The sequence below is a fragment of the Mastacembelus armatus genome, chromosome 22 (genome assembly GCF_900324485.2).
Source record: "Mastacembelus armatus chromosome 22, fMasArm1.2, whole genome shotgun sequence".
Classification (NCBI taxonomy): Eukaryota; Metazoa; Chordata; class Actinopteri; order Synbranchiformes; family Mastacembelidae; genus Mastacembelus; species Mastacembelus armatus.
Genome location: NC_046654.1, coordinates 11,279,163 through 11,306,029, shown reverse-complemented (window position 1 = coordinate 11,306,029; position 26,867 = coordinate 11,279,163). Strand labels below are relative to the sequence as shown.

The following is a 26,867-nucleotide window of genomic DNA, read 5'->3' as shown; positions in this document are numbered from 1 at the left end:
TGGTAAGATATTTATGAGGCCAAACAAACATCTTGTATTCGAATAAACGCATGATTGACATTCTGTGGGAAGAGAACAAAGTGCAGGCCAACAATCTCAAGTGTGATGTGCAATGTAGAGGCCACACAGAGGTCATGTGGTGTGTATATCCGGCAGGCTGTTTGGCTTCGAGGGCAGAGCAGACTCAGGCGCCTGGGTGATGAAGGTCGCTGGGGAGAGCTCCTCTCTAATTCTAGGAGACAGTCATCATTATGCAACGCTAAAATGCAACCGTCTTGATGAATTGCATGTAAGCATTCGTGTTCTCACAGCCAATGCTCTTTCAGCTAAACATGGAATGTGGAACCAATAAATTTGCACAGGCTTCGTAATTGCAAGGACGAGGTACAATGTATATTTTGGTACATTCCTTCAGTGTCTTACCCAGCTGCATCACTGGTGATAAGGCTCTTCTTTTCAGGGGAGGCACTCAAATCCAGATGTTGGCTGGCTTTCCTATCAGGAAAATGCAGAACTGCAGGTAAATACAGAACCTGACAGTAGTATGCTACATGGATTATCACTATCTAGTCATGCAGAGCTGCTGCTGTATTGGAAAGGGGTTATTCTGGGTCAACACGGCACACATGGACTTGGATGCTGTTAACTGACTCTTGGAGTTGCCAAATACTCGGTTACTCAGCTGGACTAGGTGCCAGACCACTGCTAATGTACATCTTCTCTTTCCTGCCATACATCCAGATCCCCTGCACACTCCTTTCTGAAAATCATGTTACCAGCTGCTCTCTGACCACAGATGTTCAAAGAACAAAATAAACTGCTAGTGCACGTGAAAAGGGGCCAATAGGCTGAAAGCAAATCGACGTGACCAGATGTTTGTTTCCAAGCACACGACTCTGTGGCCGGGGCCTATTTTTACTATTGTGCCCAGACTCTTTCTTCATTCTTTTTAAGCAGCTAGATGGAAAAGAAAATTGGCTGAAGCCTAACTGATGTTTTATGGTATCCTCTTCTGCTGAGAAAATGGCTGTTTAAAACATTAAAAAGAAGGAGGAGTCACCAGAAGTTCAGCCTGAATTAGTGCTTAGTGTCACTGCACTTTGTTCTTCAGAGGTAATTGATGCTGACATCTCAGTTCATTTTAGAGGATTACTAATGGGTTTCAGTGTATTACCAAGGATGAAGTCAATGAGCAATGAACAAGCAACAGTTTTACAACCCCCTTTGCTGAGTCAAACATGAAACAATAAGTTTTTTACCTTTCACTCTGTCCATTCATTTCAGCAAAAAGAAACCTGAGGACTTGTTCCTTCTGCTCCCAAGTTAGATCTGAGATCTCAACTTTGCTGCCTGGTTGATGTGTCCTGAAAGACAGGCAGGTTAAAAATTAAGGTTAGCGTTTGCTATTCTACAAATTCATTCCTCTAACCTGTGTGAAGACGAATAACGTTCAAATTTGATTCCCACTGAATTAATTGCGTATACAGTATCTTGGCAGAGTAAAAATATCAGATGCTATAGACAGTAATTCAAATAATGGAAATCATGGGAAGCAGGCATACCACACTGCAGCTGCCTCCATGTCTGCATAGACAGAGTTAGTACTGTGGGGGCTTTTGCGGAAGGTGCGGATGGGTGGGAACTTTAACTTTCCAGCTGTGGCTTCTCTCAGCCTCCAGTGATAAGCCTGTAGTGCCTCCTTCTTGTATTGCACCCTACTAGCCAAGATCCCCTCTTTCACCTGAGTCAGCGCCTCATGGAAGAACTGCTCCAGCTCTGTGCGCTGCTCTACAATGGTGCTTGCTAGACGCTTGATGTTTTCCAGTTCCTTCTCACGCATGGCAAGGACCTTCTGCAGCTTTTCCAGCTCTACATGGCTGGCCTGGGCTTTGACCAGCATCTTCTCTTTCTCCCTTTTCAGCTCTTGTTCAGACTCTGCAGTTTTTATCTCAAGGGCCTGCTCCAGACTGACTACCTTGATCCTCAGTTTAGAAAGCTCATCTTTCTGGGCTTCCATCTCAGCTGCATTCTTCTTAGCCATCAGCTCAAATGTGTTCTAGATGGGGATAGAGAGGACTACAGTAGTAAAACAGGTGATGCCAAATTAACTTTGGAAAATCCTTTCATTTTCATGCCAACATAGAGCTAGAACAGATAATTTGTGTGTTAGGCTGTGCTGCTGAACGAGGGGGCAAAGCTTTAACAAGGTGGATTTACTCCCTTGATTTACTGTCATCAGAGGTAAGATTAATGTGCCCATTGTTTATTTGTCTTTGAGAATCCGGACCAGAAACCTGTGAAGGACAAGCTGCTGAATTTGAACCCATACACCAGTGGAAACTCACCGCAACCACTGACCACTGAGAGGCTGGGTAGTAGTCAGGAGGTGGGGGGAGGTAGAAGAGGGACCACAAGCAAAATACACAGGGTCAGCACAAGTAAACAGCACAAGGGAAAAACCACCTGAAATATATTCTGCACAGATCTTCCAAGTGTTTCATAACTGAAATGAGTGAAAATTACTTCATGGAGATGAACGGTCTCTAGCCAAGAACAGCCGGCACCTAATAGTAACCCTGCTGTTTGCTGTCCTACAGCTTAAAACATACCTTGTCCAGTGCCAGTGAGGCGTTTTCCTTTGCCAGTGAGTCTGTCAGTTTCTGCAGGTCCTCTGCCTCCTTTGTGTGATATTTCAGTACTTCGTTGAGACGAACATTCTCCTTGAACACAGAGTGCAAGGCATCGTCCAGCTGCCTAACAGTTTACAGTACAAACAAAAACAAACCTCTGAGAAATGTGTCTGTAATTATGAACACCTCCCCATAAATCTTAATTTTCTGTGCAACATTTGTACACATTTTAGGTTTATTTTTATCTGCACAAATTGTCCCAATCGGAACAAAACAAATGCTTTATAAAATATTTTAGGATCGTTTAGTCAATGTGGTAAACGCTTTGAATGTGTGGAGACTGAACATCGGCTATTTCTTGCATAGAAAATTGAATTCACTTGGACTTCACAAAGTGTGCGGAAAGTTATATCAGCAACTGACACTAAGACCAAACCGGCAGGACCACACCAGTATCAATGCTGATGTTTTATGAGCAGTGAAAAATAACTAAACATAGCAGAGGCGAACTACACATCTAGCAGCCTCAAAAGTAATAAACTACGGTCTACTATAGACGCCTTACACTTTCCTCCTTGCGTGACGTTCTGGGTTGGCTAAGGATGTGATCATTGGCTTAGGTGATGTACACTTATTTCTATTTATATACATAAACACTTATGTGTCAATTATTTTTTGTGTTTCAAGCACATGAAAGTGCAGTTTATAGAATAGCATTAAATTGCAAAGAGACAGTGGAAACGCACTCACAAAAGGGCTTTATTATAGGCCCTCTCCTCCACCTTGGCTATCGTTTGCTCAGCTTCTCTCTCCAGGCGAGCCTGCAAGGAAATTTATGAAACACACTTACTATTCCACCTGGGACATCCTATTGTTTTCCACAACATCCGCCTCCTTTCTTTTAATTAAAAGAGGGTCAGATCTCTAGTACTAAGTATTAGACCGATCAGATTTATTTCGTAATGTTCTATATGGATGAGTATAGTAACATTTCAGGTGATGCTTTGTGACTAAGTACCTTTTCCTTGAAGAATTTGTGCTCCATTTTGTTTATGTTTTCTCTGTGCTCCTTGTCAGCGATATCCATGCTTTCTCTAATCTACAGAGTGAAAGATCACAGTTACTGGCATAGGAAGAAACATCTTGAGTTTTTTTTTTGTTTGTTTTTTTTTTAACTTACATCATTGAGCTCCTGCTGCATCTGGGCTTTCATCTTCTGAAACTCCTTAATTTTCTTCATTCCATCTTGGATCATGTTAAAGTCACTGCACTTCTTTGTGAACAGTTCCTTCATCTCATTAATTTGAAGTGTGTAATTTTCAACCTGTTGAAACCAATCATGAAATTAGCAACGCAAAATGAAAGACATTCTGCAAATTATATGCATTCCAAAAAAAAAATGCATCTAATTATCTGCAGCACACACTGCTGAAAATTTCCCATAAATGCAGCTTGTATCAGTATGGGAAGAAGATTTTTGTCTCAGAGTTTACTCTTTCCCAAAACCAACTTCAGCACAGATCAGTAAGGCTAAATACCTCAACATGCTACTGTGGAGAAGCAAAAAGTGCCCCAAATCATGAGAGCCTAGCAAAACACGCAGCCACAAACATGTACATGATGACTAAATGAGAGGTTATCACCCATCTGATTACAACTGTAGGCCTAATCATTATTCTTCAGATGACTCTGTGTACGTTGAGCCACAATGATGCTCCAATCTACAGTATTTACACATTGGTTGGAGTAATATGCAGTTTTCACTATGTGGTCACATAGCTTCAAAAAATGTCCACCAGCTTAAAGTTGATTAGTATTGCATGCATCCTTCTTGTCCTCTTGCTCTGCAGTAACTGCAGTTGGAAAAGTCTTTATAGAGTAATTAGTTGGATGACCGAATCAGAGTTTCACCATGTCTCTCTTTAAACAAAAACCAGGACATTTGCATCCAGTTATTCCCTTTGATGGGGTAGTTTCCATTGGCCAATTTGATTTTCAAGACGAACCATTTTGTCACCTCACCATGAGAAAAGGGCTGTGAACACCCCGTCCTAAAGACACATCTTTACAGTCAACCACACAACAGTATTTTTTTTTTTTTTTTTTTACCAACTGGACATATGTGACAGTTCCATACATGTTTAAAATAGTTATGTTTCAAGTTGGTCCAGACCATGCCTCTTTTTCTTCCTCAGAAGCTTAATGGACTCAATTTTACTAGTATGAAGTAAGAGCTGGAAGATGGAAAACAGCTGCTACCAAAAGAAGCACAAGTTTTTTTGTACCTTTTTTTTTTTGTCTTTTAAAGCCACTTGAATTTTGTCATGTCAGTTTTGATAGCTTGATGTTAACTACAAACAGCAGAGATCAGTAAAAATAAAATGAGTCAAAATAAGAGCCTTTTGTTATGTAACATAAACTGGCATTTCAGAGTAAGGATATATGTGATGTATGGTTAACACAGCAAGATCAAGTGTGACTGCCTTTCCAGAGCCAGCACTTTTAAATTATGTTTTTTTTTTTTCTTTTCTGTCGCCACTGACATGGATTAAAATAACATTAGACCATGTAACTCGGGAATGTGAGGGTTTGTTTTATTTTTTGTTTGTTTTATGGTTTGGTTGTTGTTTTCTTACATAATAAGTGTAAACATAATTACACACATGACAGCTGTTAAGACAACGCAGCACATTTTTCAGATACTACAAGTTTAATTTGCTCACAGCAGATCACAACAATGCCGTATTCCACAGTGAGCACCCCAGCCCGTGCATGTTTTGTGGGCTTAATAAAAGCTGGAGTTGCACTTGTTTTCTTGTGGCTGTGTTTAAAACGAACTCACCACTTTCTGTTGCTCCTCACGTGCGAGCGCCGCTTGACTTTTTAGGCTGCTCTGCAGCAAACAGATCTGTAAAAAAAAAAAAAACAAAACACAGTTGGTCAAGAGAAAATGATTCGACGCTTATTTGCACGTACTAACTAATGTCACTTCACGACCTTCTCCTCTTTCGCCGCGTCCTGTCTCTTCAAAAAGCCGGTTACGTCGATGGAGTCCCTCTCCACGCGGTACAGCTGATTAGTGAGCTCCTCGTTGACACGTGCCAGCTTGCGGCAAGCCTCGCGGTACTGCACGAGCGACTGGTCGGTGACCTGCAGCCTCAGCTCCCAGAGGGCCGCGTTGGCTTTGGCCTTCTCCGCGTCCAGCTCTTTGTCCGCTTTTGACTCCTGTTTGCCATCTCTTTTCCCTTTCCTGTGTGTTGTTGTGAAGTGTTAGCTCGAGTTTGAACGACAAAATATGGTGTAAGTTACAAACAGAAGCGCTCACCCTTTCGCCTTCTTGACTTTGGAGGCTTTCTTCCTCGGCATCACTGCTGCTTCTACTGGCTGAGATCCGAGAGGTAACAAACCAGAGCTGCCATAAGGGGAAGATGTGTCCCCGGGGTGTCACAGTTTGTGAACGGTAACGATAGCAAGCTCCTAACCTGTTGTTAATGTTTAGGGTTGTTGCCATGGAGACGCTGCAGCCCAGGAAAAGGTCAGGTTTCTCCTCATGCAGCCTGTGTAGGCCTTTTGTAAATGCACCCAAGGTATAAAATGCAAATGATGCTGCTGCATTGATCATTTTTATGTCTGAAATAAAGTTTTAATTCATTAATGTTCAACGCACCTATGTAGCTACCAGTGCACCGCCTCACCTAAGAAGCCCCCCCCCCCGGAGTAAACACATTGTTCATGGGCCCTTAAACATGGCAGTTTCTTCTTCTTGGCTAGTACTATTGACAGTTTTCTGATTTTTTTTTTTTTTTTTTTTTTGGACCAAACAAGTCATTGATTAATCGAGAAAGCTATTGGCAGATTAATTCATAATGTAAACCTCTCATTTAGCTGCAGCCCTCAGTGTTAGTGCCTAGTAACATAGTCTATTTGGTTAGTATAAATCTGCCTGCCTTTTCCTATTGTTTCTGTTCATATGATTAATGCTTCTTCTTTGCAGAGACAGCTATTTCTGTGCTTACATCCAAATATTACACATTGTAGGTTCCTCCTTCAACTCAGAATATAATCTCCTGACACACAGGTCAACCATGAGTGACCTTGCACCCCCAGGCCCAGTCAGATCATTGGGTAGCCAGTCAGATCATCAGCTGGTCTGCTAACACCTAGCCAGACAATCATGTCATGCTCAGCTAAAACACCCATCCAAGTAACCCATCCACAGGGACAATGAAGGTTCCCCTGGCTCCCTGCATTTCTGCACTCTGGCCAGCAGGTGTCTGCTCTAGTCTCCAGTCTTCTGCCTCTCCTGCCTCCTTCCCTGAACCCAAGTCTCCTGCTCACCCACCAAAGGGTCAGTCTCTTGTCATTGTCACTGCCACCCTGCAGGGTAGTCCTGCCTACATGTGCATCACAACCCTCCTGTGCAGTTTCCAAATCACTCCTCCTCTTCTGCTTTTCAGCTACTGGGCTGTCCACCTGAAATTTCCTCTGCCTTCTGTCAGTACAGGGAAGCACACCTGAGCGCTCTATTTCACGTTCGTTTTCATTGCTCTGTTTTCTCTGCTCTGCCTCTCAACTGACACTAACAAATATTTACATTTATTATTCCCTCATATTTTTTTTTGATTAATAATAATTTTTCATTAAAAAAGGATCAGAAAGGGTAAAAAAGCCCCTCACAGCTTCACAGACTTCAAGGTGACATCCAACAAAGAGTTCAGACCCCAGAGATATTCTATTTTTACACCAACAAACAATGACACCAAACAACTTATTTGGTCTATTTATCATTAACAAGTTATTAAAACTGTCTGCCATTTGTTTCCTGGCCATCAGCTAAACAAACTCAGCATACCTGCATATAATGTTTTAATTATTACTGGACTCAGCACACTCATAATTTTCTCATATTTGTCTCTGTTGTTAAAAATCTGATCCCACTCAGTGTGATTCTTAATTGTCATTAGCATTTATTTCTCCAATTATATTGGTTCCTTTTTTTTTTGGTCTTAGTTTAATCAACCAATAACTATGGGAGATTATGAGAAACAGATGTCTGTTGTGCTCAACAGTCCCTTGACTGACACAGAATGGCTGTATTTGTCTTGTAATTACAGCCTTCTCGCGCTGGGCGCTATCAAACAAGATCTGTTTGCACATGATCTACTCCCACATGATGACATGAAAAGGATTTGGCTCCTGTCAGCAGTATTGTCCATGTTGTCCTGAAAAGAACTATGTGTTACTCGTGCCATCCCCACAGTTGTTTTTTGCAGTTATGGGAAAACCACTAAGATCAACGTAAATGCATTTGGCTTACATCTTCGGAGAAGCTCCAACAGAAACAATGTAAAGTTAGTGCAGGTCATAAGTCAAGCTCAAAACCACTGAATTCTATCCAAAATCTTGCTCAGCTTTCTGCAGGAGGCTGAGAGTGGCCAGTGCAGATTATTCATCAAACAACAAAGCAGTATCACAAAAGTGTTGGGTGTAGCTATGGTAAACTCATATAGGGTCGCTTTCTGCCCTGGCATCATGAACAGAGTGAAGACTAAATTTAAAGGTAATTACTATGACAGTAAGGAGAGAAAACTGAAATAACCCTGAGCTTTTCAAAGCTGTCATTATCATTGGAATTGTAATGACAAGGTTTAGGTCTCTTCAATGGACTTTTTGGGGGTAGGACACCCACAAACATGGCATTCCTGAGGGTAACATTGCAGCATATTAATGATATATTGTGCAGTGTGGATTACAAAGCTAGGGTCCCTTCTCGTGCTTTATGGTTTCACTTAACTAGAATCTAAATACCAAACGTTTTATAGAAATTACTTCTTGTTTAAAACATTGTTTGTAATGTGCTGTGTCATGTTGTAGATTGACACAGTTTAGACATGTGGATGACATCCAAACATGATTTGGCAGATTTGTTTAGTTTATTGTGATTTATCTACTGTGAATATTCAAAATTTATAACAATTGTGTTGTCTAATTTGTATGACATTTTCTTTGGAGATCCTATTGCATCACTTCATAATGACAAAATAAAATAGGTGCTGGTTTAAAACTAAAACATGATTCATGCACCAAATGTTCTAAGGTGGATTGCAGCTGTCCAAATACCGAACATTATCCATAATAATTGGTACATTAACCACAAGATGCGTTTGAACATTAACAGCAAGAAAATCATGAACAGTGATTTCAAAACGAACACATGCCGCAGGCAGAACATGTCTTCTTAAATATTTCTAATAGGACATTTGTATTCAGATAGATAGATAGATAGATCCTTTACTCATCACCCATAGGGAAATTCAGAATTCAGGTTTTATTCATCACATTATCACTCTGTTAACATGTAACCAAGACATCTATGGGCACAAGCCAGGAAGAGGTCCTGCACATGGATGCTTTGATAGGGGCGAACGATCATTCTGGTGTGCCGCAAGATTGAAAAAAGTAGCCACAGTATTTAGAAAAAAATGAAGGAGGAAAGAAAGCCCAATATTTTTAGTCCAAATTACAGTGTTGGAACAGTGCTTTGCACAGTTGAGTGTCCTGGGAGTGGAATGGCATGATGGGTGAACACTGGTGCCAAGCCCCACCCTCCCCACACTGTCCTCTTCGTGGACTTCTACACTCTCTTGTGCCCATCTGAAGGACCTCTGCCCTTCCCTTACCCTCAGCTGGGCCAGCCAGCAGCTCGGTTTCTGCCTTGGTCGCCCACTGCATGAGGTGAAATGGGCTCGTATCAGCACATGTTATGTCAGGGTTAACACAAGGTCACCTCTTTCAGGGATGCTTCAGTTGCTACAGTACCAGACTTTTCTAGTTCAGATCTCTGTCCTCTTTCTGTTGATACAAAGTGGGTGAAAAATATCACAGCCCAGTACAAATCTCAGTTCATGTAAGGTCTCTGAGCTGATGTACCTCTGCGCTCCACTCCTGTGGAATATCCTTGATCCTTCAGCAGCCTGCAGTTACTGTCAGTAACGCTGAACATTACATGAGAAAGCATTGACCAATATATTACAACGTGACTTATGATGCTGTGCCAACCGCCCACCTAAATTGCAGAAGCAGTCACTAATACTTTTCATGTATCCTCTCGTGAAACGTGCCCTGCTGTCCAAATATTTTTCCCTTGGAAAGCCTGTGGTTAACACAGAGATGAGTGGGAGTGAGATGGTTGCTAACATTCTTTTAACTTTTATGTCAGCTGCAGTGCAGGTCAGATTTGCATTTTTGAAGTTGGCGAAGCTGCTGCAGTAGATTTTATGTGGTGATTATTGTAGAATAATGAAGGCTGATGGGATTTTCTTTTTTTTTTTTTTATAAAAGCATGAGCCCTTCAAGCTACTGAACACAATTTAGTAGAGGTAGTACAATAACATAACAGTCTGTTTTATCTTTAATGAGTCACATTTTCAGTCTCAAATAGAGTATTGTCTTTTGGAGATTCTTTATGTCCTAAACCATTTGAATAAATCAAAACTTAGCAATTTACACACTTTAGTCCAAATTAAGTGACAATGGTACGTAATTGCAATATGTAAATTGCTGCCTTCCAAACTGCAGTGATTAATTTCAAAACTCTACATAAGCACATTTACAAACACTAAGTAGAAACTTACATCACTCCTCTTTTAGACAGCAGGCAAATTGGAGCATTTGAGAAGTTGTGAAAGTCCAAAGAGTTGCAGGGTGAAGGAATTTCTGAGGGAAGTTACTATACAAGTCTTAAATACAGCAATAAAAAGTATTTAAAGACGGTTTCTTTTGAGTTTCTCCAGTGTGAACTATTCATTTTGACTTCTTTGTAAACCCATTTCTACTTTCCGAAGGGGATTTTTTGGCTCAGGAATAACCAGTAAAGATGAGGAGGGGAAAAACACAGCCAAAAATAATCTTCCTTCTCCTCTTGAAAAAAAGGAAGTGCTTATGGTAGACAGGTAGTCTCCAGCTCAGCTCACAGGAGGGGGGGCTCCTGATGGAGTTGGGATGGACTGCTACAGGATTGGTGGATGGCTTCTCTCGGTGTGGCCCTATGCCAAGCCCTTATGTCTTTATATACTGTAAACAGATGGCCGGACAGTCCTGAGTGTGCACTGCATCCACTCTGCCTCTCTCCATCTCCACTGCTCTTGTCTTCAGGGCATCTGTCAACCTTCTACTCCAGCATCCAGCAAGGCTTCTTCTTTGCATCTGTCCTTTTTTCCTCTCTAGCTGTCTCTTCTCTGTGGCTGTGAAAACAATGACCATGCCGAGCCTGCTCCTCACTTTATCTGTGTGGCTTCTGGCTGGGAGCCTCATAACAGAGGCAACTTACTACCGGCACCACCGCTACATCCCCCACTTCATCCGCTACCGGGAGCACTCCGCCAACACAGAAAACCTCCTCCCTGAGGTCTCCAACCCAGTGCCAGAAGTGTCACAGCCCAGCGTTCCGATCCCTGAGGTATTTTACCCAGCACCCGAAATCATCCACACCATACCAGAGGCTTTCCACCCGGTGCCCGAAGTCTTGCATCCTGCTCCCGAGCCTTACAATCCACCTGAGGTTTACCAAGCTGCACCAGAAGCCTCCTCTCCCGACAACATGATGCGGGTTTTCTATGGGATCATGTTTGACGCTGGGAGCACGGGCACCAGGATCCACATCTATAAGTTCATCCAGAAAGACCCTGGTAAGTGCAGCACTCTCTCTGTCTCTCTCTCTGAACTAATAGTAGGGTTTTGTACATGCTGCTGGCTCCCACTGTGTCTGTTCTGTTAGGTCATTCAGTGTGTGGTGTGAGGACAAACATGCACCGGCAGAGTGCATGGGCAGTACGGCTTCTAAAACTAGCTGAAGTCAACTTTTAATTTCTGTCTGACTCAGCTGCGTAGGCAGCAGACCTCTAAATGAGAACCAAGGATGTAGGTGAAGTGCAGCAGTCTAAATATTATGGGTTGTGAAAGAAATCTAGGAAATTACATACGGTCAAATTTCTTTTGTACAGTATATCCCCAAATATTATAGTTAGCATTCTGGTTAATGATCTATTCCACTGACCTCTCTTTTAGTTGAGCTGCCTGTTCTGGTCAATGAAATGTATCATGCGGTGAAACCTGGACTGTCTGCTTATAAGGACAACCCTGAAGAGGTATGTACACATGTTTAAACCAACACTTATTATTAAGGTGTTCAGTGTCTGCAAACCACCAAACCATTGGGTTTTTCTTTGGGTTGGGTTCAGGTGATGTAAACACTAATTACAAAAATTCCATGTGATACTGTCACCAGTGCCCACTCCTGTATATTTACAAACCTTTGATTCTGGCAAGACTGTAATTACTAAATACATTTCTTAATTTGATTATGAAATATCAGGCTTGGTTTTCACTGTGCTTGACCACAAATATGAATGCTGCTGCCTGTACCTGAATGCCACCTTTTTTGCAGGGTGGCAACACAATCCGACAGTTGCTGAAGATTGCCAAGAAAACGGTGCCAGAAGAGAATTGGAGGATGACCCCAGTGGTCCTGAAGGCCACAGCCGGTCTGCGTCTGCTGCCTGAAGACAAGGCCAATGCTCTTCTGAAGGAGGTGAGGCACGTTTTCTCTCTGCCCTCAGACAGTTTGGCACAAACATCACCCGTTCCACCAAGGAATGGGATGAGAAACCACTAAGTGCTTACAAGTGTCATTGAAAAAAAAAAAAAGGCAGCAAGTCTGCCCATTTGGTGGCTATCATGTTACAAAAAACAGCTGTTGTGGGGTTGTGTGGAGTAACCATATTTGTCATTTAAAGTATTAAATCCAGGCTACTGTTCCAGCCATGCCTGTGGTTGCGTTATCTGTCACTCTAAAACCAAAGAGACATAGTTTTTCTTCTGCTGGATAAACATTATCCTAACTGAAGTGTCTTTGGTTGTGTAGTTTAACATAAGTGGATTATTTAAACACAGGTAGTAGATAATTCTAATGAAACTGTGATACATGTATTGTTCAGGTACGTGAGGTCTTTGATGAATCCCCTTTCTTCATACCAAACAACAGTGTTTCCATCATGAATGGAAAAAATGAAGGTAAGTAAAGGTCTTGTACCGATTTGTACTGTGTATTGAACACAGGGTCTTTATTTTCTTCAGAAATGAGGAATTCTGTGTTTCTTTCACAATTGTCAGAGCAGGTGCCTGATTTACTGCAAAAAAAAAAGTATTCTCAAAGTTGTTTTTACTATCTCACTGAGACAAATAAATATGCCAGTGTGAGTCTCTGGCCCACGCCCATTAAGTTATGTTTCATTGCATAGTATGTGCCATTCATTATCCTCACTTTATGAGTGCAATAACATGACATCTGAGAGAACTATAATTACCTGGGCTGGTCTATGATCCTACATGTCCGTTGAACCAACTCTGCTATTTTAGTATTAGCCTAAGAAAAGAGCACAGGACCGAAAGTCATCAACAGTTTATTAGTGTGTGTGCTTAAACGTGACAGAATAGGAAAAATCTAGCATCACTGCTGTGGTATTTAAGAATGCTGACATTGTCACCCATGTGCTGTTTTAGGAGTCCTCGCTTGGGTCACAGTGAACTTCCTTACAGGTAAGACATTGCTTGTGTTTTACTATGGTGGTGTTAGTGGTCAGGGGGCTCATATCTGAGGCTCCAGTGTACACAGAGGCCCAGCAGTGAAAGACTCTTGTCTCCTGTCTGAGGTTATGAGCTTGAATCACTGGCCCCAAACAGGCTAGAAAAACAATATTATCTCTTGTTTTTTCACACAGCTACAATATCATCAAATTCATCTTAAACAACAGCATTGTGCTTCAAACCAAAAAAAGTATTACCCCTCTTGGTTGTCACAGATCTAATTCTGACTGTGATTGTAAAAGGGGAAAAAAAACTAACTAAAATAAGTACATGAGAACAGTATTCTCTGTATTGCTGCACTAGCTGCAAATGGATGATAACTCTTTATATATTTTCTTCATCCAGTGACATGTGTTTAACTTTCTACTTGTTTGCCAAAGGTCACTTGTATTCTAACACAAAGAGGACAGTGGGGATCCTGGATTTGGGTGGAGGATCTACACAGATCACATTCCTTCCAAAATCAAAGGTGAATTAAATATTTGATGTGGTAAATACATTGATTTAAAAATGTTCCTACCAAAAAAAATACATAACTAAACAGCTGTTTTTAATCTGACAGAAAACTATCCAGTTAGCTCCTTCCAGTTACATTGCTAGATTCAACCTGTTCAACGAAACATACCAGCTCTACACACACAGGTAAATAACAGGCAAAGGATACGTTATATTGTCTATGGATTTGGTTTTACCCATAAAAATGCACTTATTAGTATCCTGTAGGATAAAACATGCAGATGTATCCAAAATGCCTATGATTGTATGTCTCCATCATATAGCTACCTTGGAAATGGACTATTTGCAGCCCGACTGGCAACTCTTGGAGCACTAGGAGCTGATGGTAGAGTATCTAGTACCCTTTACCATCTTTCTATTGGCATTTGTCTTTCTTTCATGGATGTAGTCACTGGAATATGGCGAACTGTTTTTGCTTATGTTTTCTCAGGTCTAGATTGGAAAGTCTTCACTAGTTCTTGCCTCCCTAAAAAGTTTAGAGAAAATGTGACTTTTGGAGGAACCACCTACAAAGTTAGCGGGATTCCAGATGGTAAGATAATTATCTTCCTAGCACCTCGGACCGATGCATTCCTTTCTTTAACCTGGAACACAATAGAGAACAGTATAATACAGTCTCACATGAGAAGGTTTATTTTCCGAGGTTTCTATCACCTTGGCGCCAAACGCATGTTTTGTCATCCTCTCTCTCTCTTTCAGTCTTCCCTCTTGAACAATTATCCTGTAGTCAACCTTGTATTTAAATGAAAAGAAAACTGTCAGTTAACTTCACAAATAAGGCAGTCACTCCCATACCACAGTCAAGTAGCCAAAAGATGCTGGGCTTGTCCCTGAGTTTTTTTTTTTTTCTTTCTTTTTTTTTTTGTAACGAGCGGCTTGATCTCACAATTATGTGGTAAAAATAGATAGCCGGCCAGGGCTGTGCAAACTGCTGCTCTCGTCAGCACATGGTTTTGCCGGCACAGTTGAGTCAACCATACTCATGGGGCAGTGTCAAACTTGTCCCTTTGGGGCTTCCCTAGCAAATTATCTGGTGAGCCCCCAGCTTCAACTCTCGGCTAACCTCAAACCCATGGACCAAACTTTCCTGATTGCATTCCATCTGTTAGTGCGTTCATGCGCCACTGACTCCACATTCTTCAGCATTTAGTTAAGAGATTCTTCAAGAAAAAAAAAAACATCTTTCACTTTGTCTTTCTTCAGGCTATGCAGGATATAAGCTGTGCTACTATGAGGTGATGAAGGTAATAAAAGGAATCGTGCACCAGCCGTATGAGGTGAAGGGCAGCAGCATCTTCTATGCTTTCTCCTACTACTTCGACAGAGCCGTGGACTCTGGCCTCATCGGTGAGTGGGCGCGGACCAAAGAGTCACCTTCCAGTGCCTAATTACCCTCTTTTGCACAAAATATGGCTTCAAATTCCATGTTTGTTTCTTCTGCACAGATGGCAGCCGGGGTGGTGCGGTTGAAGTTAGGGATTTTAAGAAGAGAGCCAAGGAAGGTAAGTGTTACATGTTATCTTCTCAAGGGTTGGATAAACTGGTGCGTGAAACCAACAATCTTACAAATTATATATATATATCGGTCTTCTAACCACCGAAACTTCATGCAAGCGCACCAGAAGAACTAAAGCTTGTTTGTGCCCATACACTTGGCACAATCGCAACAAATTGGCACAGCTTGGCCTTTCAAAAAGGAATTTATTACAACAGTAAAATGCAACTGATTATTTGTGAAATGGGTTATGGAAACAGATTATAAGATGACTGTAGTTTATTATAGAGTAAATACATGTTAACATAACTATAAAATGTTTTAGTGTGTTTACCCAATACACACCATGCTTATCAGCTCAAGTCTGTGACACTTGTAATGCCCATGTAGAACAAGATTTATAGCAAGTAAAAATGAGTTGGTGTGTTATGTAAGACTGTTTGTGTTGTGAGAACACTGTCACATGGTCTCGAGGAACAAGTCTGGCTCAGGCTGGGCTGGCAGCTGAGCTGAAGACGTCTGTCTGGCCCAGGCAGAAGGGCACCTGACAGCCACACACCACCTGGGGGCTGACACATACTGAAACACGCACATTGTGTACTAGGCCGTTTAACACCGCCACCCACCCTCAGCCTTGTGTTGACCCTCAGCTGTTCTCCTCACACCTCCCTGTATATTCAGCCAAACAAAACAGAAAGGTCATCTTTTAATCATGTAGCATAGGGGTTAGAAGAGGTGTTTTTGTTAACAAATGGAAGGAGACTGCATTATATGATACGACAAATGCTTTTTTTGTCAGTTGTACGTGAAAGGTGTTATTGTCATGCCTGTGGATTTTTGTGTTTGCAGTGTGCAACAAAATGACCAAATACCGTGCTATCAGCCCCTACCTCTGCATGGATATGACATATATCACCTGTCTGCTAAAGGAGGGCTTTGGTTTCAAGGACAGCACTGTGTTGCAGGTGAGCCAATCAGAGCCAGGTTACTGTGGACAGTGAATGTGTGCTATTAAAAAATCTATCTGACAGTAGGCGTGGGATATTTGCTTCTTTGTGGTTTTGATGGAGAACACTCTCTGTTTGACAGTTAGCCAAGAAGGTGAATAACGTTGAGACAAGTTGGGCCCTGGGGGCAACCTTTGACTTCTTCAGAAACCTCGACATCCACTAAGGACAGCTTACTGTCGCTGCAGCCAGCACTGAGAAGGACAGTCTGTCACTGTGGGGCTTTCCTTCCTCCATCCATCCTCGATCAGCCAATACACCTCCTGCCCTCCTGCCCCTCCTCTCAACCTCAGCAACCTGCAAACACTCTGAGAACTGTTGAAACAAATCACTATATTTTTATATGGCCAGCTATTTCTACTGTATGTTGAGCTCATAATCGGTGGGCAGACTTTATTTTTGTAAAACGTTTACATTTTGATTTCTTATGGGTGCCTGACCTGTAATGTCTGTCTCACCTACCTGGAAAGCGTGTAGAGGTTAGCAATACAATAGAAGCAATATGACCAGTCATGTTATGTTGGTGCTTACTGTGGTCCTGGTGTGCACTATACAGTACAGTGGAGAAACAGTTAAGGGATTAGTTGCTGGAAGTGCAGCCATTGTTGTCTTTTTAAATTCTTGTAAATGAAGCTTCTTTTTGATTGCAGCGGTAAATTGTCTTACATTACCCCAGTTCATTCTCCTCCAGTCGACAGGATTAGAAACAGAGCAGCTGAAAACCACAAGGCTTCTTTTCTCCAACTTTGCAGATAACACTTCAACCGCAGATACTGTAGCTAAGGCATGATCAGTTGGTCTGACGTGATGTTGACTAGACTTGTACATATTTATCATTAACGTTGGCTTCACCATGACTCAGAGGGGGCAAAGAGCGCTATGGAGAGACGCCATCGCAGACTATGTTGTAACTGTTACACATATGAGCTTAATGAGTGTATTTTTTAAAGGTTAGCCATTATTTTTTGTTTTGTCTGGAGTGGAAAAGACCTTAACAAGAATGACTAAATTGCAGGGGCCCCAGGTCTGAACTGTACTTTAGTAATTAAAACACCTCTCATCAAGAGTAGATCATTTACATCCATTAACTACAGAAAAAAAAAAATGTTGGGAAAAATTGGAACCGTGACTCCTTCACTTGTTGCTGGTTGCTCAGAAACAAATAATATTGAATTCTTTGTCATTTTTCTTGTGAACTGTACAAATATTTAAGTAACTGAAAGTTTACCTAGAGTATTTTAATTATTCTCATCCAATATTAACTCTTGAACATTCTGGTCTTTAAATCACCTCTTTGCTGTATTTTTTCAGTATTCAACCTGTTCAATAACTACTGCTGTATATAAATATAGAAAATGTAAACTTATATTAGTGAAATCATTTGACAGGAACCGCTTTTACATTGCAAAAACCTTTATGCTGCACAATTGCTCAAAGGTTCATCAGTAAGAACAACCTGATGACTGACGTATGTAAATTGTGAAATAACTGTATACCATACATGTATGTTTTAATAAATACAAAAAATGTGGCTTTTTTGGTCAAGACAGTCCATCTTTCAACAAACATCATCTTCCAATACTAAATTATCTATGACAGCAATGTTTGCATGTACTGTACATGTACAGTTACTCCATCAAAGAATGAAGTGCTTCACATATCTTGGTAAAGGCTGTACTACATAGGTCTAATTATATCTGCAAAATAATGAGGGAACACAAAATAAAAAGTCTTATGCTTTTGATATGATCTGGACAGCTGAAAAGTAATGGGCTAATTTCTGATGTGGATTTATTCTGCATTAAAACGCACACATTATAAATAATCACAAAAGAGTAAAATAAATCTTTATTATTTTTCTTATTTTACATTTGCAATTTCTGCAACCTGTAAAGTCAGAGGAGAGCCACCAAGGACCATTGTGTGAAGGATGCATCACTTGCTTGCAAAGGCCATGATCTGCTCCTGCAGAGGCAAAAGAGACATCAGACCTGTATACAGAACTGAGCACTAGTGAAAATCACAACATTTAATATGGAAAGGATGTCACGTTTAACTTTGTGCATCCGTAGTGAAATACCTTTACAGTTACTGTTGTGTGGGTCTGAATCACTTAGTAGGGAATGAAGTCATTTTACATGAGCGGTTGGTAATAAAAGGGGTGTGAAAACACAAGCCAACACCGCTGTTCACTGCTCCAGGGCCAGCCCTGCACCCCACCCACACACTTTTGGTAACACTAAATTTGGGGCTAAACTTAGATGCCGTAGTAGTATGTTCAGAACCCTGAAAATTATAGACACCGCTAAAGTAAAGCTCTGTGTAATCAGAAGAGAGTGTGGAGGGTGGGGTCACGGTGGACTGCGAACTCAGGTTTGACAGGTGGTATTATCTGAGTGATGGCCCAGTCTGCTGGCATGTACAGGTGGATTTGTTTGGAGGAAGAAGCCAAAAGAGAGGGAGCTTACTTTTAGTGCCGGGAGCATGTTGGTGGCCTGCAGACCAAAGGTGCGTAGGAGAACCACAGGAGCAGTGTTAGTGGAGTAGAGGCGTTTCATGAGGTCGATGGAAGCCATCATGGGCAGATTGTGTCGCTGCCGTTCAGTTTCATACTCTAGTAGATGCTGCATTGCTCCTGCACAAACAAAAACAAACTGGGGGTTAAAAACTGATGTCAAATGTTTCCTGAAGTAATTCATGTTGCTGCTTTAACTTAAAAAAAAAAACTAAACTAATATATAACAGAATGGCCGCTTTTATTGACAAACAATGTGTATATAGTTCTTTGTATACTGAGCATAAAAACATCAAATAGATTGCCGGAAAAGCCGATGCTTTTTATACTTCAGAAAACCAGTGTATATTTGAGCTGAGGCTATGGGAAAGAGCTAAACGGAAACCACTCTGCTATGGTTGCAGCATTGTGTGCTAAGAGTTCTAACTGACCCAGGTCCTTCCCGTTAAAGGCAGCCTGGCTCAGGAGTCGTGTGAGGCAAGCCACATCCCCAAAGCCCAGGTTGGCTCCCTGTCCCGCCAGAGGATGGACACGATGAGCTGCATCCCTGCAAAGACACATCCTGCAATATCATCTCAAACACATTCAATGCATGGTTTTCTATTTTATTCCCTCACACAGGAAGCAACAGAGTAGCTTAATTATTACAAACAATTAACAACTCAAAAACACACTTGACAACTTTTAGAACTTTACTATCTTAATTTATTCCTTATTAAGCCTTTAATGTGGAGGCCCTTACTTTCAGCATACTATCTTACCCAATTAGAGCAACCCGGTGCCTTATGTATTCTGATGCGTGACCCATGCCCAGTGGGAACATGACCCGGGTCTTTGGGCCGATTCCTGACACACTCGGAGGGAGCTGTCGAGGTGAACCTGCAGATGGCATGATGGCCGACAGGGCGCCGCGGAACACAGAGCCAGCGGTCTCAATTAGCTCCGACTGGTTCTCATTACTCCACTGTCAGCGCATGAACACACACACACAGAGGCAAGCAAGAAGAGAAACTCATATTCAAAGAGAATGAAAGATGGCCAACAGAGAGAGAAAACAGACATTATCCCTTTGAGTGGATAAAGAAATTAGCTGACATAGGAGCAAAGCTGAACTCCAGGCCAGTGAAAGTGCTTTTTTCCCCTCCCTAACTAACTGGTTTGGCAGGGCCTCGGGAGTTCTGCTAATTAAAAGAAGATGCCGGCCAGGCTATGCAGTTGAATTAGCTCTGTTTGAAAAACATTCCATGCAGTAATGGTCGACACTGGGAGACCACAGGTTTAATTAGCAAACCAGGCCTGAAACCAAACGTGACTCAACCGTGGTGACCCTGTCCATCAGCAACCCAGTAAAAATAGCACGCTTGGGAAAAAGGAGTTTCTCCAAACATAAAAAAAATAGATAGGTACATCATTCCCACAGTGAAATATTAGTAGTGTAAAAAGTTTAAGCAAAACAATGACAATATTGTTTATGCGAATCACTGAAAACAGCTCGACACATGAGTCAGTCTATGGAGAACCCTGCACCCCCTGCACTGCACACAAATGTTGCAACATCTTAGGGACAGATGAGGAATCTGACTGTAAATACAACATCAGCAGTTACGGTTAGAGCCAGACTTACGAAGGCAGAGTTGACAGCGTCGACAAAGCTCTCCTCATCCAGCTCCAGCAGCTCCTCTGCGTGCTGATGACTGGTTGACCACACCAGAGAGCTCTCTGTGTCCGACAGCTGCAGTGCACAGAACGTGATGCGGGAACTTTATCAAATACTCATGTGACAGACATATATTCTTGCAAAAAGTACTACTACAGTAAATAATGCAGATAAATTACCGGTAGCATTGCAACGGGTCCTGTTGGGAGGAACCTCTGCCATGCAACATTGTTCTCTGTGGGCTGCCCAACACATAAATTAAATTAAATTAAATATTATACTGAAATCGTGTGGCACTGCATTGTATAACTATAATTGAATTACATGTATGGCACATAAAAAGAAGATATTAAAAGGTTGCTGCTGGGTTGGTGTATTGTTCTCTGCATGCTGACAAATGTGACATTAAAATAACTATCACAATAAAACCACTGAGTAAATTCACTCAGTCACATACAATAATACTTGCTGAAATAGCTGTGTGCAACTTACAAACACAATACGCAGGGAGCACTGCAAAGCAGACGCAATAAAAAGTAGAAAGAAACATGCATGTGTCCATTGTGATACTCACTTCCGATAGGTGCAGCACAGCAACCACAGCAGACTGGTCATAATTCCATTTGACTGTGGGTATGCCCAGTTCCTGCCTAACCATTGAGTTTGGTCCATCTGCACCAATCTGAAAAACATATGAGAAAACAGTGAGAATCCGAACGGACAAGGACAGAGGAATAAGAAAAAATAGTGAGATGGAATAAACCTGACCAGAAGTTTGGTCTGCAGAGTCTCTCCGCTCGCCAAAGTAACCTGGACCCATGGGATGGAGTCTGTGGCAAGATGGGACATGGGCCACGTGTACTGCACCACTTTGGACCTGTACTTGACTTGTACATTATCTGGCAAACAACAAGGTTATAAAACTGGTGACTACCAAAAAGAAAAAAAAAAAAAACTACCTCAAAATAAAATGTCAACTGGTGTATGTTTCTCACAGCAAAGGGACCAAACTTGGTCCTGTACATAGATCATCAAACTAGATCCATGCTTTGCTTCTTTCTCCTTCAAAAAAACAAGATGATGGTGTGTCTACAGTCAAAGTAGTGGAAGATCTATAAACCACCCCATAAAACACTACTGCTTTTCCTCCTTGGCACATGACTGCTGCTGAAGTTCATATTTGACAGTCTTCTTAATGGCCTTGGCCTGGCACATGGCATTGACTAATAGTGTCTATCTACAAGCACACCATTGCCACACTTTACACATGCTGCCAGCATGTTGCATTTTGCACCAAAACTGCTCATAATCTTCCTGAAATATCAGCAGCTGCTCATGCCAAACATAAAAGGATCCTAAGCTACATCGGCTCTTGCCAACCTGGAGCAGGACCCATCCACAGAAAGGTTCCTGGTTCCTAAACACAAATGTCAAATATGGGTTTTCAGTGACTGGAGAGCAGGTTTCTACTGAAAACAGCTGTCACAGCGGAGCATACTTTTTCATGTACTGCATCTTGAACATAACATCATGGCTAAAAGGAGAGGAGAGGAGACAGATACAGAGACAGAGACAGAGACAGAGAGAGAGAGAGAGAGAGAGAGAGAGAGAGAGAGAGAGAGAGAGAGAGATGGGCGGACAAATGGGAGGCACATGAGACCAAAACGTGATTTAACCACATATCCTTCTTTGGTGCAAAATGTTGAAAACTGTTTATAAATATGCCACTTTAACTGTCAAGCACATAACAGAGCTGAGCTTTATTTGTGACTGTCACAAATCTGTTCTAATGTTGACAGAGATACAGCTCTAGACACTGTCAGTGCTTTGGTGTCTTAAGAGGTGGCAAAGCTCTGGAGCACATGGCAGCTTTAAATAGGTCACTGGACCACTTCACGTGTCCTCAGAGGGTGGTGGGGCTCTCCAGTTCCCACAAAGTGAGGTTTTTAATTGAAATTGTAGGAAAACCATGGATGGCTCCAAGAGCTTAACTTGTCTTTTTAAAAAAGTCACCAGGAGTAAGTACAAATAAATAAAACCTGGGGACCGGATGGAATAAATGTGGTGGCATTAGCTGCCAGTGTTCATTAGGCAGATGGAACAGGAATCAGGAGGCCTTACAGAGCTGTGCTTCATGTTTTAGTCATAAATGCTGTGCTTACCAGACAGACTGTCCAGCTGTTTGGTGAGTGCGGCCACAACAATGTCATTCTCCACGATGTACGCCATCTCGTCCTCTAGATTCTCCTTGTCGAACGTGATCAGGGCATCTGAGCAGGCATCCCAAACCTAAATGAGAGACCCATCATGACTATGGTCCACAAGATTACCCTTAAATGCATCCCCTCTCCCTATATATAGCTGAGCAGAATGGTGCTGCTTCACTGAGTCAAATACATCAAAGCTACTGTGTGATGTTGACACAAGAGCAAAGTCACTAACATCCATCCCAGCTGGATGCCTTAATAGAGCTATCTGAGGTGGAAGACCAAATGACGTTTTTGTGATGTGGATTTTTGCAAACATTTTCTTGGAAACACAAATAACAAATTATATGTTAGTGAACATTACAGAGTAAGTCAATATTTACCCGCAACCAAGAGCAGCAGAACGAGATGTAGTTTTAGCCTACTGTAATTCAAACTCGAAAAACACTGTTTGTGTTAAACATGATGGGGTGAAAAATGTTTCGACAAGGTTAATCCTCTCCTGGGTTGAAACTATGGTGACAGAACCCATCATTCTGCAGTAATATGCCGCTGCACTGCTTTTTCCCAACTTGCCATAAAGTAGGGGGGTATGCCCTAAAGAAAACCACTAATGGCAGTGGGTTTGCAACTTGTGATAAGTGGTTGGGAAGAAAGATTTACTGAGACCAACCCAAAAATTGTTTTGGTTTTGTTTAATGCGGGGTGAAATGATGTAGCTTTGGGGTAAAATAAGTTGCTGCTTTCTGTGCAAAATTTAAATAATACACTTCCTTGTAACTTTATAGAAAAAAATGCGTACAAAATTACACCTTGATGGCTTTTTGCCTTCTGCTTCAAATCTTAAACCCTCAACTCTCACTGGATATTTAAGGTGGAAGAGTATTTTATTGGATGGTAAAAATGTTATTTAGAGCTGACATGCAGTGCATACTTTCCATTGCTATGGCTGAGTTGTATATGACTGAGATGCAATAGGCAAACAAGCCAAAACAGTGGTAGCAGAGTGAAGGTATAATGGAAGAGGTACACTACCATAATCACTGGAAGGCAATGCCTGATGACATCTTAGCCCCAGAGAAAAACCCTGCGGTCGAGTGTTTGGTCCACACCAACCACATCTTACAAGAGTGACTGAGCCTGTACCCACAGCTGTAAAATGGGATCATTTTGCAGCAAACAACCACTCTCCTGATCTTTCATCTTCTTGCTGTTGTTCACATGCATCTTCATAATTAGAAGATGCAGGGAACGGATACCAATTTGAAAACTTCCAAAACAATTTATTCTTCATAGAAAAAATGACATTAATAAATATGACTTGACTGGTCAGAGGTCCATCCAGTGCTCTGAATATGACAGGCGATAACCTTTTTTATGATATACCTTGCATTATTTGGCATTTGGTGTTCCACAGATGGGGCAGCATGGTGGTTTGGTGGTTAACACTGTTGCCTCACAGCAAGAGGGTTCCTGGTTTGAAACCCATCAGGGACCTTTCTGTGTGGAGTTTGCATGTTCTCCCTGTGCTTGTGTGGGTTTTCTCCAGGTACTCTGGTTTCCTCCCACAGTCCAAAAACATGTATGTCAGGTTGACTGGTGACTCTAAATTGCCCATAGGAGTGAGTGTGAGAGTGTGTGAGGTTGTTTGTCTCTATGTGGCCTGTGATGGACTGGTGACCCGTCCAGGGTGTACCCCTGCCTTCCACTGAAAATAAGCTGGTATAGATGATGGATGGATGGATGTTCCACAGATCCCCAAAGCTAGCTACTGAAAGGTATAAACTGTGCTAAGGAACGAATGAAATGCATGTTACATGAAACCACGGTTTGTCATTTTAATGCGATCAATTACATACCATATATGTGATTATATGATACAGTGATGTTGCTTGTTCCTTATAAATGACTGAGGCAAAACCCAGTGTTACAGATTTTTCTCTCCACAAATTGTATGTTACTATGATTGATGGATGACAGAAATACATACAGTATGCCAGTAAATGAGAAAGTCTGGAGGACATATGCAAAAAAAAACTCCAGTTATGCAACAGAAGGATTTTGTTCAGTACTGTACAAGCTTCTATTTATTTTTGCATATTTTGGCATTATGCTTTGCTGACCTTCTGAAATGGCAATTGGAATGGCAGTTACTGTGCCCTGGCTTTGCACAGCTGCCTTATGCAATAGAGCACTGAAAATAAACATACCTGCATCTTTTTATATGGCTTGCATCTCATCTTTGTGATCTGCTCCCATGCTCCAATACCTGTGTGTGCACAGAGATATTTTAAATCAACTGAAATGCTAATTTAATGCAACAATTTATGCCGGCTATTTCAAATGCTCATGGCCACAGTCTCAAGTCAAAACATGAATTCAGTGAATTTTAACACTATGTTCAGAGTAGCAGGAAACGAGTCCAACTTGTGATCAGGGTCATATCTGAGCTGGACTGGACATATTTTGGCTCCACTGGCACCAACAGCTGGGTGTAAATGTAGTAATGTGGATGTGTTTTCCTCTGTGCAGAAAAAGACTTAAAGCCAATCCACTGAAAAAAAAGCATTGTATGTTTTTAGAGGGTCCAAATTTGCGGCAACTGTTACAGAGTTTACAGAGAAAATCATTCATTGATCTCTCACTGATAGTTTGCTTTTGTGCTACTACAGTCTCATAAGTGGTAGAAGGCAATATCACATGTATCTTTAAAACAATACAATGGGAATTTAAAGCACCATGTAAGATTGTTGTTAATTATATGTGGCCATAAAGTCTGATATTTTTAATGCAGGAGGTTGGCAGAGTGTTCTATGATCTTATCACAGCTGTGTTCAGTTGACCACATATTGTAGCTGATGGTATTTTAAGAATCAGGACAAAAGTGGATGAACCTTTTGGTCCAACAGTCAAAGTAATGCCCTACGGGTTACTGACTCTACATTAAGAAAATGCTCTGGTGTGGATTGGACATGTTCACTAATTTTAATAGATCCTAAGCCTAAGATGGTAAATTAGGACAGGTTTTAACAAGTTTCACAGACAAGTCCACAAAGCTCAAGCTGAAATTAGCCTAAAATTATATGGCCTGAAATACCTGACTCATTTCCTGGCTTCCATAAACTCTGATGTAAAGAGAGATAGTCGTAACTACAGTTTGGCTATAGAAAAACTCACATCCTTAGCTAGGAAAAATAGTACCAGCATAATTTCCCACGTGACCCAACACACAACGAACACTGAGGTCAGATATGATCCCTGCTAAGCCTGGGTTACTGGACAGTGTCTGATCCCGGGCTGCTGCATCTTCTTAGGTTGAAAGAGGATGTACTGTACCACTAAGGAGTGTGGCGGATCCTGGACTGATGGAGCTGACTCTGGTGCTGTACGTTTCTGGGACCTTGTCTATCACTTTCTTGTTACCAGCTTCAAGCAGCAGAATCTTCTTACCCAGCAAGTTGGGATCCATGCCTGTCAATAGAAAATATCACATTAAAAATACTACACATGTGCAATGTGTAATTACAGTAGCATGCATTGTTAAAACCTTGTGGTGAAGCTATGGGTGCTTAATTTGGGCATGTTTTTCATATTGCGCCACATCTGAGAGTTTTTGCAGATTACAGACAGTGACATGTCTTTGACTGTGCTCAGATGCAGGGGTTGGTTGAGCGACAAGAATACTGTATTATACTGCCGTTTAGAGCAACCTGTAATTTTGATTTGGATAGGTTAATAATAGCTGAAAGCACACACTAACATGGTCAGTGCCGGGGGTGTATCACTCACCTAGAGAACATGCCATTGCAGAACCAACCATCCCTCCCCCGGATATAATAACATCATAAACGTCATTCTTGATATAATCGTCTGCATAATCTGCACTCACTAGTCCTCGCCTGATCACCTTTACTGCAGATAAATGTTTTTCTGTAATAAAACACCGACTAAATCCGTTTAAGGCCAGCGTCGCCTTTGAAAGCTTGTGCATTATTCTGTCTTCACTCTGTCTCGATATGGGACAAGCCCTACGTTAAACAAGAGAAAACAATCCAACTCCGAAGTCTGAATATAGCGATCAGACACACGTTTCCTCTTGAATGTCTCCTAATAAGACCAACTATGTCCCTTCTGTCATCCAGCCATGCTATGTTGACAAGCGCTCCAGAGGAACTACTTCCGGATTCCTGGCCAAT

General features: G+C 41.6%; 3 protein-coding genes across 3 annotated transcripts; 1 reads left to right on the top strand and 2 right to left on the bottom strand.

Annotated features, from left to right (window-relative positions):
* Positions 1 to 94: 94 nt before the first annotated feature.
* Positions 95 to 6,116, bottom strand: LOC113131431 (basal body-orientation factor 1). Its single transcript, XM_026308645.2, has 11 exons — positions 5,956 to 6,116; positions 5,628 to 5,880; positions 5,473 to 5,538; positions 3,811 to 3,954; positions 3,649 to 3,729; positions 3,381 to 3,451; positions 2,610 to 2,754; positions 1,563 to 2,056; positions 1,260 to 1,364; positions 424 to 495; positions 95 to 232 (listed from the first exon to the last, which is right to left on the bottom strand). The coding sequence occupies exons 1-11, from the start codon at positions 5,994 to 5,996 to the stop codon at positions 133 to 135; spliced, it is 1,572 nt and encodes a 523-aa protein (XP_026164430.1). The 5' UTR covers positions 5,997 to 6,116; the 3' UTR covers positions 95 to 132.
* Positions 6,117 to 10,739: 4,623 nt separating this feature from the next.
* entpd5a (ectonucleoside triphosphate diphosphohydrolase 5a) lies at positions 10,740 to 17,678 on the top strand. Its single transcript, XM_026333022.2, has 13 exons — positions 10,740 to 11,317; positions 11,697 to 11,776; positions 12,076 to 12,219; positions 12,626 to 12,701; positions 13,191 to 13,226; positions 13,655 to 13,743; positions 13,837 to 13,916; positions 14,054 to 14,115; positions 14,221 to 14,322; positions 14,994 to 15,137; positions 15,236 to 15,292; positions 16,135 to 16,250; positions 16,375 to 17,678. The coding sequence occupies exons 1-13, from the start codon at positions 10,885 to 10,887 to the stop codon at positions 16,456 to 16,458; spliced, it is 1,503 nt and encodes a 500-aa protein (XP_026188807.1). The 5' UTR covers positions 10,740 to 10,884; the 3' UTR covers positions 16,459 to 17,678.
* Positions 17,679 to 18,114: 436 nt separating this feature from the next.
* Positions 18,115 to 26,857, bottom strand: coq6 (coenzyme Q6 monooxygenase). Its single transcript, XM_026308465.1, has 12 exons — positions 26,461 to 26,857; positions 26,008 to 26,142; positions 24,882 to 24,940; positions 22,627 to 22,753; positions 21,233 to 21,363; positions 21,039 to 21,146; positions 20,644 to 20,706; positions 20,432 to 20,539; positions 19,569 to 19,771; positions 19,239 to 19,354; positions 18,761 to 18,927; positions 18,115 to 18,257 (listed from the first exon to the last, which is right to left on the bottom strand). The coding sequence occupies exons 1-12, from the start codon at positions 26,660 to 26,662 to the stop codon at positions 18,228 to 18,230; spliced, it is 1,449 nt and encodes a 482-aa protein (XP_026164250.1). The 5' UTR covers positions 26,663 to 26,857; the 3' UTR covers positions 18,115 to 18,227.
* Between the last annotated feature and the right edge of the window lie 10 nt (positions 26,858 to 26,867).

Bases quoted from the DNA above. Each gene is read 5' to 3' on its own strand.
- LOC113131431 (XM_026308645.2), bottom strand. From the start codon at position 5,996: ATGCCGAGGAAGAAAGCCTCCAAAGTCAAGAAGGCGAAAGG. The intron at 2,755-3,380 runs GTGAGTGCGTTT...GTAAACTGTTAG, and splicing joins GCCTATAATAAAGCCCTTTT to GCAGCTGGACGATGCCTTGC. The intron at 1,365-1,562 runs GTATGCCTGCTT...CCTGTCTTTCAG, and splicing joins ATGGAGGCAGCTGCAGTGTG to GACACATCAACCAGGCAGCA.
- entpd5a (XM_026333022.2), top strand. From the start codon at position 10,885: ATGACCATGCCGAGCCTGCTCCTCACTTTATCTGTGTGGCTTCTGGCT. The intron at 11,318-11,696 runs GTAAGTGCAGCA...CCTCTCTTTTAG, and splicing joins GTTCATCCAGAAAGACCCTG to TTGAGCTGCCTGTTCTGGTC. The intron at 12,702-13,190 runs GTAAGTAAAGGT...GTGCTGTTTTAG, and splicing joins CATGAATGGAAAAAATGAAG to GAGTCCTCGCTTGGGTCACA.
- coq6 (XM_026308465.1), bottom strand. From the start codon at position 26,662: ATGCACAAGCTTTCAAAGGCGACGCTGGCCTTAAACGGATTTAGTCGG. The intron at 22,754-24,881 runs GTATGTTTATTT...TCTCTCATTTAG, and splicing joins AGCCATATAAAAAGATGCAG to GTTTGGGATGCCTGCTCAGA. The intron at 20,707-21,038 runs GTGAGTATCACA...TGTGTTGGGCAG, and splicing joins CTGTGCTGCACCTATCGGAA to CCCACAGAGAACAATGTTGC.